Below are 13,750 nucleotides of genomic sequence, written 5' to 3'. Positions count from 1 at the left end.
CTTCCTCACAAACTTGTATTCCCCCCTCCCCACACCACGATGGACATTAACCCAATCTTCCAGAGTATAGCATGGTACAAGTGGAGAACATTAGTGAACATGATTCCCAGTGCTCTTGGTGCCTGCACAAATTCAACAAATGGCTTTGCATAGTTATTGTAAAGCTCAAACTACTGTATGACTTCACATATTAACATGGGAAATCACCTTAGCAAAAAAATTACCACCTTTACTTGTGTTCCTTTACTTGAAGGCTGGTCATTTTCACCTGCAAGGCAAGGGGAGCTTGGGAGAGGGCAGTACAAGATTTCAAGTAAATGGCACAAGGATTTTACACATTAGAAGGGGAGTTTCATAACTCAAGTGTAAGGGACACAATTTTTATCGTATTTTAGGTAATGCCAGTACTTGGTGCAAAGCCACTTATTGCCAGTCATATGCATAACCCACTCAGTCTACCATCAGTTTTAGAAATAGCTGTTTAATAGATTTTCATTTACATCTCTGTGTGTGTGTGTGTGTGTGTGTGTAGGTAGGTGCACATGTGCTCTTCTTCATGTTCCAGTTGGGAGATGCTGCCAAAGGTTGCAGGGCCCAAGGTTAGAAACCAGCTTTGGAGGCTTGGTAGTGCTCATCTCAAAGGAGTGGGTAGGATTAGAAACCCCACAAACTGGGGCTTGGATTAAATCTGTTTCAAATTATGCCCCCTCTAATGGATGTCAGGGACAAATCAGCCACTGCTGAAGAATGCTTTGCCCAAGGGGTTTGCAGCAATGGATTGCTGTTTGTTCCTCCCACCCCTATGCTGTTTTCAGGACTACAGCCTCTTTAAGGCAATAGCTATATAGGGAGATATCCCGGGGTTCACCCCAGGATCGTCCCTGTGCATTCACATGACGCACAGGGGATTCTGGGAGCAGGGAGGGATGATCCTTCCCTTTCCCTGGGATATTGCCCTACACTTCTAGCCTGTTTTTTCTGCAGTCTCAGGATGATCCTGAGACCATGGAACGTGTGGGTGTGTGTTGCGGTTTGTCCTGGCTCCTTGCAAGTAACCACGAGGAGCCAGGCACGGGGCACAAAGCTCCTTAGGAGCTCTGTGCCCATTGGAGGTGGGGTGGGGGCGAGGTTTTTTTTTTTAAAAAAACCCTCATCATTTGCGCCCGAGTGCCCCGTCCCCTTTTTTTTAAAAAAAAGGCGGCCGCGATGTTGCGTGCCACGTGTAAACCAGGGCGACGATCTTGCGATCATAAAATCGCGAGATCACCTCCCTCCGACCCCCTCATCTAGCTAAGGGGTTAGTCTCCCCACAGAAATCTTAAATTACAAACCAAAGCCAAGAATGGGCAGGGCAAAAGCAACATTATCTTCTCTTACTCTCCCCCATTTGCTCTCTTTCTCATGCTATGTCTCTCTCCTCTTCTCTCATTCTCTCTCCCCACTTCTCTCTCAGGGTTACAGAAGGGGCCAGCTAAGGTGGAAGGTGTTTCCAGCTTGCTATATTGTTATGCGGTGAGGTATCCCAGCGAGCTTGTGATGTAGGAAGAGAGCAATCTCTTCCTGCATCACCATTTTGCTTAAGAAGGGACATGTGAGGGGGCATGGCCTGGTGAGAGAGACATCAGTTTGGACTGAGAGTCTTGGCAGGCTGAACCTGGCCCAAAGGCTGGAGATGCCCCACCTCTGAGTTACAGGAATGATTGCAAACACTGAAGCACTAGAATGATGTGCAACTAGTTGTGACGCTAACCATAATGCATATAATTTTCAGAAGAAAATAAGAGCATATATAGCATTGATACTTATTCAAATATGGCTGTGATAATCTCATTCACAGACTCATTAGATCAATACAAGAAGCCTCTCTCTCTTTCTCTACTCGTTCCCTCAGGAGTAAAATGAGTCACCAATATCAAAGGTTTATGGAGATGTGAAATAAGAACTGAAAAGCCATAATGTACATTAAAATGAAAGTTGATTAATAATAACCTGTACATAAATTACAGAATGCCTTTAGGTTGATAAAATTTACTCAGTTGAGCTCAAATGGAATTGTTTTCCAAGAGGGAATCTGGGTTAATTTATTTCAACAGGACAAATGAAAAACATTAGCATGAATTACACTGCAGATGTAATAGCCTACTAATGAGTTCTCAGTTGAATTTATCAAATCGACACAAAGCACAGAAATATCACAGCAGGCAGAATCCAAATGTTGTGATTTATTTGAAGTGTATTATTCTGCATGTGGTATGCATTATATATATATATATAAGTACAGAATATCCTTCGATAAAAATTAATGAATCAGTTGAGGTTTAAATATTATGCACAGGTTAAGATGTTAGCTGTTGCCATGATCTTTTCTTCATAGTTTGCCAAAATGCCAGATAACGAACTTTTTCTGTTCTATTTTTGTCCAAGTTGGGAAAGCTAAATATAAAGACATAAGAAAAGTATTAGATTGCCCATTATCTTCCAATTTATAAAGGAAACTTGACTGCATACCAATTTTAGGTTATTAATTTATTACTAAAAAGAAACAAAGCAGCCAACATTTTTAGGTTCAAGGCAATATGTTTTCTCAATAAAATTCTATAAAATAGAGCCATCTTTTTTTACTTAGGTCATGATTCTTCTCCATGGAGGTACAGAGCCTGAGCATGAAGCGACATACCACATAGGGGCATCATAGAGCCCTGTTTCCCCCTCTTCCCTTAGCATGAGTGCAGGCAGCACAATTGTCTGATACAGAGAACTGGAGATCTCTCTGCGTGCCCCACTTCCTTATCTAACCTTCTTCCATCCCTGCACTTGGTCAAGTTACCTGGTGTAGACCTTCCCATTTCTAGGATATGCTGCTGAGTGGGTGGGAGTGGAGGAAGAGAAGATAAACAGAGTTCTGTTAAGTCCTACAGGGATCCTTCTGCATGTAGGCACTGTGTAAAGACAGGTTGCTTACCTGTAACTGTAGTTCTTCGAGTGGTCATCTGTGCAGTCACACATATGGGCTCTGTACCTGCGCAGGGCCAGGTCGGAAACTTCTCAAGCTGAAACCTTTTTAGGCGGGAACCCCTCCCCTACTGTCCACTGAGCATGCTCAGGGGTTCCCGCCTAATCCCCTCAGTTCCTGAAACCGCCTAAACAGTCTCACTGAGGAGAACCACCAGGTGATCAAAATTTTAATGACACCATAGTGGGGATGGTGGGAGGGTTGTGTGACTGCACAGATGACCACTCGAAGAACTACAGTTACAGGTAAGCAACCTGTCTTTCCTTCTTCGTGGTCTCTGTGCATCACACATATGGGCGATTAACAAGCTGACTTACCGGAGGATGGTGGTGTCAGTTGGTGGATGAGTAGTCATAAAATAGCCGATAAGACGGCACGCCCAAAGGCACAGTCCCTGTGCGCCCTGATGTCCAGGCGGTAGTGACTGGCAAATGTCAAGGGTGTCGACCAGGTAGCAGCTTTGCAGAGCTCTGTTAACGCGATCCCCTTTTCAAAAGCCGTAGAAGTGGCCACTCCTCTTGTGGAGTGACAGTGCACTTTCCCCTCCAACGGGAGGTCAGCGAGTTCATAAGCTAATTTAATAGTTTGAACAACCCAAGCAGATATTCTCTGCGGAGATGCTTGGAGTCCCTTTTGTTTGCCCCCATAACAAACAAAGAGTCTTTGGGATCTCCGGAGAGTTGCTGTTCTGGACTGGTAGAAAGCGAGGGCGCGTCTCACATCCAGGGTGTGCAGAGTCGACTCAAGGGGAGATGATGGCGATGGAAAAAAACTTGGCAGAGTAATATCCTGGCCAAGGTGAAAAGAAGACACCACCTTTGGAAGAAAGGCTGGGTCTGGTCTAAGGACCACCTTGTCAGCATGAAACTGGATGACATGTCCTGACAAGGTCTGCTGAAAGGCATACAGTGCTTTTTGAATGGCCATCAGTTCTAGGACGTTTATATGCCTCTTCCTGTCAGAAGGGCTCCAACGTTCCTGGATTGTGAGATCTCCGCAATGGGCTCCCCAGCCCAAAAGGGAGGCGTCTGTCATCAGATGATGCGATGGTAATGGAGGTCTGAAGTCCAGGCCCTGTATAATGTTGGGTAGATCTGTCCACCAAAGGAGAGAGTCCTTTACTTTGGTAGGGAGTGACAATTTCACTCGATGAGCGTCCATTGTATTGTCGTACTCCCGCAGAAGCCACAATTGAAGGGGTCTCATGTGCAAGCGCGCCCAAGGGACGACGCTGACAGTAGCTGCCATGAGACCTAGTAGTCTTTGCACCTGGAAGGCAGATATTATCTTGGAGTGAAAGAGTTTGAGTGCAAGTCTAATTAATGCTGTAGCTCTATCTTCCGGAAGGAAAGCCCTGGAGCGGGTTGAGTCCAGAATTGCTCCAAGGAATTTAATTTTTTGAGTTGGTTGAAAATTTGATTTCTCTTTGTTGATGCACAGGCCTAATTCGTTAAGGAGGTTGATGGTGAGGTGGGTGTTACGGGTAGCTTCCTGCTCCGTACTAGCCACTATCAACCAATCATCCAGATAGGGGTAAATCTCTACCCCTCGAGTCCTCAGAAAGGCGCAAACTGGTGCCATACACTTTGTGAAGACTTGGGGGGCCGTAGAAAGACCAAAAGGAAGCACCTTAAATTGGAAGATGTCTTCCCCTATTATGAAGCGGAGGAATTGGCGATGGTCAGGGTAAATTGAGACATGAAAGTAAGCATCTTTAAGGTCAATGGAAGTAAACCAGTCCCCTTGGGAGAGGAAAGGTAGGATGCTTGCTAAGGAGTTCATCCGGAACCTTTTTGGATTGATGAACTTGTTCAGGTCTCTAAGGTCCAAAATAGGTCTGGGGAACCCCCATCCCGTTTAGGAACCGTAAAGTAGCGGGAGTAGAAACCGCACCTTAGGGTATGGGTTGGTAATCGCTCTATGGCGCCCTTCTCCAAAAGAGACAATGTCTCTTGCACTAGAGTGTCTGTAGGTGGAGAGAACCTTACGGTTCCTAAGGGAGGGAGGGTGGTAAACTCAATTTTGTAGCCCCCGGAGATGATATTAAGGACCCACCTGTTGGTGGTAATGGTGGTCCAACTATTATAAAGGGGGGCAAGGATGTTGCCAAATTTAGGTGTGGAAATTAATTTTATAGGACAGTCAAAGACGCCGATTTTGACTCTGGTCGGGTTTGCCTCTGTTTTGCTTGAAGCATCCCGGGAATTGTTGTCTCTTGTACTGACCTTGGGGTTGGTACAGAGGACGTCTATCCTGAAATTGCTGTTGCTGTCTGGGCTGGAACTGCTGTTGAGCCCTAGGCCAGCATCTTGGGCGGAATGCTCTTTGAATTTGTTGTTGTTGCTGCCGCCCAGTTCCCATCCTTTTAGCCGTATTCTTGGCCTTTTGGATGTTCTCCATCGATTCGTCGGTGGAAGAATGGAATAGACCATTTCCATCAAATGGCAGATCCTCGATACAGGAGCGTGCCTCCTGAGACAAACCTGCTGACCTTAGCCATGCATGTCTTCGTAGGGCTATGGACCCTACCATGGCTTTTGAGGCGCAGTCTGTCGCGTGGCGAGCTGTGTTAAGCTGTTGCCTTGATAGTGCCATGACCTCAGTGTAAAAGACGGTCGCCAGTTCCCTTTGGTCATCTGGCAGATAACCAGACAGGGATGCCATCTTCTCCCATACGAAGAGTTGATATTTTGCCATGGTGGCTTGGTAATTATGCACTCGCAATGACAGTGCAGTTGAAGAATAAATTCTTTGACCTATGCCATCGAGCCGACGACCTTCTTTATCTACCGGCGCATTGTGCTTCTTATGAGTGTGTCCCTGAGACGCCTCTACAATTATGGAGTTAGGCTTGGGATGGGTAAACAGAAAAGGAGCAGACTTTTCCTGTATTTTGTATGTATTATCTAGCCTTCTGGACGTTGGTGGCATAGAGGCGGGCAGCTTCCACGACTGTTGTGCTGTGCGTAATAGCACGGGCAAGTAGGGAATAGCTGCTGGAGTAGTTGACTCACAGTATGCGTCGTCATAAACTGGGTCGTTCAATTTTTCAATGGGTTGAGACATTTCAATCCTCAATGATCTCGCCATCCTTTGAACTTGATCGGCAAAGTGCGATAGGTCTTCTGAAGAGGAGACCACATCCGAAGTCCCTACAATGTCATCAGGGGAGGGAATGGATGGTACCGGTGAAGCTTCTTGAGAGGAATCAGACTGGTAGTCCTCCTCCGATAAGAAGTCCAAAATGCGTGGCATCAACTCCAGGCTCGGACGTGGTTGTGACGCTTGAGTCGGTACCGTAGTGATTGGTACTGTCGCTTGCGTCGGTTGTGACGTGCGCCTCGGTACCGCTGGTTGAGGCGGTGGAGGCATGTCTGTGACATCCTCCGGAGGCGGTGGACGGGAGACCGTCTCGGAAGGAGGCTGGCGGAAACGCGGGTACGGGTCGTAGTGGCGTTCCGGATAGTAGTATTCTTGGTGCCCTTTATGTCTCCAATCCTCATAGTAACGTGGAGGAAATTGTGGAGGGTACCAATCGGCGTAATGGTCCCGACCCCTCGGTGGGGACCTTGATCTTTCGTTATACGCGACGTATTGTTGACTTGAATGGACTGAAGCCGGTGAACCATCACGGCTGTAACCATACGGAGGTGTTTGTCAGTATCGAAAGCCTTCGGTATTGACGTATGGTTGCTGTCGGTACCGACGGGTTCTGCTCAGTACCGAGGGGAAACAGGTATCTGATCCGCCACGGTGTTATCCAACGAGGAACCTCTGATTTCACCTTCAGAAATTGATGCCCTCACACTGGGTTCTTCCGTTGGGACTGTAACAATATGGAGCGGCGACGGGACTGGTGAATTAGTAACCAGCGGTGGAGGATTCAGTACCGGCGGTGAGGATGGAGTCGTCCGTCTCAGTATTGAGAAAGGCGTCGGTAGTGAAAGCCTCGGTATCGGGCTTATCGCTTGCAAGGGGGGTCTCTGTAAAGCCAGACTCGATATCTGGCTTTTATGCCCCGTCACACGCCTCGGTATCGAAGTACTCGGTACCGGGCTCTTCAGTACCGACAAGATCGATTTCGATGGTTTTTTCTTTCCATCTTTGCCCTTCAATTTGCTCTTTTTCCTCTGAGGGTTTTCAGCCTCAGAGTGCTCTCTCATTCTCTTGGAGATCTTCTTTGCCGCCTTTTTTGCGGACTGAGAGGAGGAGGGGGGAACCGCTAAGGCTTCACTCCTTGTCGGAGGATTTTGGGGCATAGACTCCATCTTGTGTGGAGATGTAGAAACGCGAGCTGGTCTTGGTTTATCTACTGCCTCCAAAGCCTTTTCCCAGAGAATAGCCCAAAGGCGATCTGCGCGGTTTTTACGTGCTTGTCTTGAGAACTTCAGGCAAAAAGCACAGGACTCCACGACATGAGTCTCCCCCAAGCAGAGCAGGCAGAAGGAATGCCCATCCGTTTGTGAAATCTTCTGTCCGCAGTTGGAACACTTCTTAAACAGGTCTTGGTGTGCCATAGGCACCAAGACAAGACAAAACAAACAAAATTTTTTTTTGATAGGAAAGAATAGAAAACTGTAGAAGTAAGAAAAAGAAGGAAAAATAGATAGATTTTTCAGCTCTGGTATAGTAAGAACGCACTATACCACAGAGAAGTCTCCAAACGCTGTTAGCCCACAGGCGGTTGAAGAGAACTGAGGGGATTAGGCGGGAACCCCTGAGCATGCTCAGTGGACGGTGGGGGAGGGGTTCCCGCCTAAAAAGATTTCAGCTTGAGAAGTTTACGACCTGGTCCTGCGCAGGCGCAGAGCCCATATGTGTGATGCACAGAGACCACGAAGAAGAACCATACAGAAGGATCCTATATAAAGCAAAACTCAAACCAAAACAATTGAGTGTGGTGTGGAAGGAGTACACCATATACTCAGGTCTTTGCAGAAGAACTATATTAGCTCCACATAGGTATTTTAAAAGGTTTGCTCTACTACTACTACTACTATAACCACCACTACCACCACCACCAGGGAGCTTTGGCTGTTGGGCGGTATAAAAATGCAAATAATAATAATAATAATAATAATAATAATAATAATAATAATACACATAAAACACCGGCACAGCAAAACTGTTTCAGCCATGCTAAGACGGCTGAACATTTAAACCTTGTGGACAGTGGGATAAGAAATTATTCTACCACTTCTAAATATTTATGTATGCTACCAATGGAGTTAAGATCACTTTAATTCAGAATACTTTTACAATGGTGATTATGTTGCTATTTAAACACTTACCTGTTTTAAGAACTGTGCAGCATTAAAGAGTTCACTGCAGCCATATAAGACATGTTTACCTTGTTTCCCCTGTGTGAGACATAGGGAATTCATCACAACATTGTTCAGCTTTATATTAAAAAGGCATAACTCATTACTTATTGAAACATTTTTGAACCACCCATCTTCCTTGAGGATATCAGCACAGTGTACAACTATAAATTAAAATAATATGTAATAAAAGTATGAAACATGATGCATACAGCAATTCAACAGCTACAGTAAGCAAAGGCTATATAAACAATTCAGTGAAGAATTAACAAACCCCAACTCTGTGTGTGTGTGTGTGCATGAGAGAGAAAGAGAGAGAATGAGAGTGAGTATATGAATAGTGTGTAGAAGAGATGTCTTTTCTTCATAGGGCCTGTTCAGATGACATGCAAAGCCATTGTTAGGCTGCTAACTCTTCTGCAGCAAATGGTTAGTGAATGTGGTTGAATGTGGTTATGTAGCCACCATGGTTAGGAATGGTTCACATGATACACTAAGCCATAATGTTTAGCTCAAAATGCTTAACCACCATGGTTTAGTGTGCCTTCTGAACAGGGTTAGTGAGAGAAGTCCAAAGTATATAGAGATAGTCATAGGACCTATTCACAAGAAACCTTAAACCCTGCTGGTTAAGGCTTTTGGTTAAGCAGCAGGATTTAAGGTGTCTTGTGTGATGCGTTTTGCTAAACCCTGCTCACTCACTAACCACAGTTGGATCATCTGCAGCACGGTTAGTGGCTCTAACTATGTCTTAAAGTGTTGTGTACAACAGTACGGCTTGTAGTTAGTGCTAACCACAGTTTCGCTAACCATAGAGCCTGAAGTGTCTTCTGAACAGGCCCATATTCTCAGGTATATAGAGCTAGCCATATTCTTAGTATTGCAGGAATAATGTATATGTATTTAATCAAAATTAATTTAAAACAGAAAATAATGGTATCTATACAGACACTTCATACTGTGCTCAGCACTTGCTTAAAGAGAAGAGAAAGTTAATGGAGTAAAGTTTCAGATTGGGAAGTAATGAGTGGAATGGCTTTAGAAGCAGTTTTGGAGCCTGTTTTGTTTAGTGCTTTCATTAGTAACTGTGGGAGGGACAGAGAAATATATAGATAAAACTGTAAGGTATCACTAAGGAGGCACTAAAGACAGGGTACAATTAGAAAGTTATATAGGATGAGATCATGAACTGGAGAAAAAGGAACAGTGTCTAATACAGCATGATGAAGTGTTCTGTTTACGTGCATTCTGTTACATGCAGCTACTACTTCTCTTGATGGACATACTACTTGGAATACTGTGCCCAGTTTTGATCACCAATGATGAAGTAGTCTAAGTACAGAATGGGGCAGGTGATAAGAAGAGGAACTGAAATGCTTAAAAGAACAGAGGTCTCGTAAGTTTAAAGTGCCACATTCTACAAATTTATAAGAGGTAGCAACGTAAATGCATGGGAGGGAACTATCAAGGAGGCTTCAGGTAGAAGTATGTGAACTTGCCATATATACATACAATTTGGTAATTAAAATATTTGTGTAATTTTATTTGTCTACTCTATCTGTTCTGTTAGCTGAGACAAAGAAGGTCTGATAAAACAAATATATGGTATCTACATGTGTAGATTTCTTTTACCTTCTCCTTTTTTCACAGAGAAGCTGAGCCATGTTGACTTTCTGTACTCATGCAGTTTGTATTTTGTATTTTTGGCTGCCATCACTCTGGCACCTTCCCTAAAGTATCCATTTTGTTCTAAGAAAGGCAGCGAGAGGAGGAGTCCTGAAGACTGCCAGGAATGAGCACCATGGATGATAGCGTGTGTGTGTGTGTGTGTGTGTGTGTGTGTTAGTGCCTAATTGCCTATGTGTGTTCTCCGCTGATTAATTTAGAATACATTGCCCCATAAAACTCTGCATACATGCAAATGCCTACCTGACTATCAAATTGCCACTCCAGACATGAGGATACCTTTGGATTGACAGAAAGCATGGCCTAATTCTGAAGCGTCACCACTCCAATACCATCTGGCCTCCACTAGTAATACTCTTTTCTTCTGTATTCCACTATCTGTTTCTTAGTTCCATGACTTTTTGTAATGTTCAGTTCAGCTAGCTTTATTCAATGATGTGGACAGGAACTTCTTTTGAGGTTCTTTTTCATTCTTCAGAATCAGATTAATGATCCCTTTGTTCTACCATATCCTGATTCCAGCCCCAGAGACATTAATTCCTTTATATTCATTGTTTTGAAGTCTATAACTGCCTCTGAGTTTAGGAATCCAGCATGAATGAGTTACTGTCTCTCAGTCCAATGGTTGGTTGACTTGATGGACAAGATAGGAGATTTTGGCATCGTGCTGAGGTTCGGTACAAGTCCAGTACAACAACCTGTATACTCACAATCTTAGCTAGTCCCCCTCCCTTGCATCTTTCTCCAGTTCCCATGCCTCTCTCTGTGTTTGGTATTTACCTTGCCAGGTTCTAAAGAGAAGTTTCATTTTCAGGCTTCCCACCCTAAATTCTATTTTTGCAACCAAATAGTTTTGGCTCTCTGATATGGCTTAACTTTGATTCAGCCTCCCCATCAAAAGCCTTTCTTTTACATGTTCATAGATAGTACGTTGCATTCCACTATCTATAATCTGGGTGAGTAATTACCCCATTGTGAATTTGTAATTAAAAGCTTGGAGACCAGAGGGTAGCCTGTGTTTGCTATGAGTTTCCATGCATCCGTGACTGTGACCTTCCCGCTTTGGATTATACCCTCTCCAGTTTTCACATGTTAAAACTGAGAAACCTCTCAGGACGTTTGCTTCCACTTTGATCAGTTATCCTCACTGACACACAAAGCTTCAGCCTCTTTTACTCAGGGTCAAGGAGACATCCAGTACTATTAATAGGTTGCCTCTACCCAATACAGGAAAAGTAACAAGGAAATAGTCTTTTTTATCTGGTAGCATAAAATGACAAAGTAACACATTGGATTTTGTATTTACAAATAAACAAATAAAAATTATTAAATACAAAATTATTATTATTATTAATAATAATTCAATTATAATTGGTCTTATCGTATTTCCAAAACCCCACTCACTAGATGTATCTTCTTCAATCCCTTATCCCTATCTGACTTCTATCTCTCCCTTTTAAACCCTCAGAATCCTCACATACACAAGCTCCTCCCGCCTTTCACTCACACTCTAACATTCTGTTAATCCTAACTTACCCGGGTCACATTTTAACAATGCAAGCACATACTTCTAAAACAACAGGCATATATTACATGACCAACTAGTAACTGAGGTTCTTTGTGTTGCCCTTACTCTGTACTGGCTCCATTTTGGACTATTTCTTTTGGAATGTCTCTGGATCTATCCATTCTGCCCACCCTATGTCACCCACTCTTGAGCCCCCCATGCCCTGCCTTGCCATTTCTCTAGTGCCCTCCCCTCTCCTAATTTGGCAAATGCCAATTCCCCACTTCAGTCTTTATTTCTAAGATTGGCATGTGCCTGTGCATATGCTGTGTGTGCGTGTGATATACTAAGTACTCCTCCCTTCTGTAAAATATTTGTGGTAAAATAAAGCCAGTCTCTTTTAGTCTTAATAGTTGTTCTCTAGCTATTTTACTGCATTTTGGAGCTATATCCTCATTTTGTAGAGGTACACATAGTCAGCTGTATGCACATACCTCTAAAAAAGATCCCTTTGTTTCTGTGTACATTATGACACATATACACATAAGAGTTTGCGTGCATGTGTGAAAGAGAACACATACAATACAATAAAGAGATACTGACTATATTCCAGACTCTACGGAAACACAATGGAGTGTTTTTAAATGGAAATGTTAAACAAAGAAATGGCTGGTGTGGAACATCATAAAAATATCCTGATCTATCAGTTTCTTCTGCATGTTTCTACATGCATATGGTGGTGCCTTCCCATTTACTTGAGTGGAGGGGGAAGCTCTGTGCACACATCTTTTTGCACACCTGCCTATACGTTGGATTGAAATGAACGATGAAGTCCACTTCTCTGTCCCAAAGAGCTCCCATAGAATGTACTTGAGGTAATGTCTTAAGGAATTTGAAAAGAGATATAATCATGAGCAACTAATCAATGAAAATCACAGTGCAGAAGCATACCTTTATGTAGTCAATAAGGTTTTGGTATTCAATGTAATTGCCTCCTCCAACTACAAACACGATTGCCTACAATGCAAACAAGCACACTGTAGTTATTACTGCATGTTGAGTTTACTACAAAAGCAAGATACAAATTTTAAGCCAACAAGTTTTGGTATAGAGAGCTCCGGCTATTGGACGATATAGAAATGTAATAAATAAATAAAATAAATAAATATTTGGTTAAATTCCAAAACGAAACAGCAAAGCAAGGGAAGTACTCATTTTATGATGGTAGACAATGGTGGCTAGTGAAATTAATTGCCTGTGTTTTTCAAAGATGTTTTTCAAAGAGTGATGTTTTACTAACAACATTAATATTGTTTATATTCTAATTTATTTTCATTACTACAGAGAACCCCTTGCTAAATATGAGAAATAGATAATGAAAACATTTTAGTTTGATTTTACAAACAATGAGACTGTGAAGAAAATGCCACATTAAAAATAATAACAGTAAGATGGGACACCTTACAAGGGTGTTGAAGGGATTAGGTTATGCTTATTCAACTCTCTGAAGAAAAAAGGAGCTTACATTCGTTGTTAGAAATGATTTAACAACACTTTAATCAAACTAATGATGTCAAATAATGGGATCTGATTTTCCCTTAGGAGTGAACACTAAATATCTGTTATGTTTAAAAGCAAAATGTTAACACAAATGATTTGGACAAGTATGAACTGTTCGTACCTCCTGAAATGGATTTTTGTTTCTTGGAACTGAACTGTAATGAGAAAAAAACACCAAAAACTTCACGGAAAGCCGAACTGCATCAAGGTATACCATGTGCATCAATTACTACGGGGATAGAACTAAATGATTTATGAACTATCATATTTCTGTTTATTCACTAGTAGTAAAATGTATAGTCCAAATATGGAAAACATAGTAGCTCTTAAAAACGCAACACTATTAAGTCTGTTTTGGACAAGGTATTGGAAGTGAACTTGCTTTAAAGGCTGCTGGACGATAATAATCTGGGAACTGACAGAAGTGTGACCCTGCTGAGTCTACTTTACCAGAGCCTTCTGTTCATTCTGTAGTGACAGGCATAGAAGACTACAGCACTGCTTCATCCTCTGGGATGTACTGTGCACTGCTGCAGGGTTCTAAGTTGTCACCATTATTGAGTGTGGTATCCAATGTGGCCCTTCCACCGATTAATGGGGAGGGGATGCATTCCCCAGCTTCCTTGCAGCCCCCCCCTGCCTTCAAACTTTGTTACAGTGTGT

The 13,750-nt window shown here is 43.0% G+C and overlaps 1 protein-coding gene across 1 annotated transcript in view; it reads right to left on the bottom strand.

Annotated features, from left to right (window-relative positions):
• Nucleotides 1-2,052: 2,052 nt before the first annotated feature.
• The window catches only part of SCFD1 (sec1 family domain containing 1), a 67,493-nt gene continuing 55,795 nt past the window's right edge, over nucleotides 2,053-13,750 (bottom strand). Inside the window, exons 22-25 of the mRNA XM_063117765.1 lie at nucleotides 13,209-13,242; nucleotides 12,479-12,544; nucleotides 8,305-8,373; nucleotides 2,053-2,433 (exon numbers count right to left, since the gene is read on the bottom strand). Of these exons, the coding sequence (XP_062973835.1) occupies nucleotides 2,410-2,433; nucleotides 8,305-8,373; nucleotides 12,479-12,544; nucleotides 13,209-13,242 (193 nt within the window). The 3' untranslated portion in view covers nucleotides 2,053-2,409. The remainder of the gene's footprint in view (nucleotides 2,434-8,304; nucleotides 8,374-12,478; nucleotides 12,545-13,208; nucleotides 13,243-13,750) is intronic.

Source organism: Elgaria multicarinata, chromosome 2 (genome assembly GCF_023053635.1).
Source record: "Elgaria multicarinata webbii isolate HBS135686 ecotype San Diego chromosome 2, rElgMul1.1.pri, whole genome shotgun sequence".
NCBI lineage: Eukaryota > Metazoa > Chordata > Lepidosauria > Squamata > Anguidae > Elgaria > Elgaria multicarinata.
This window is presented reverse-complemented; position numbering and strand designations above follow the sequence as displayed.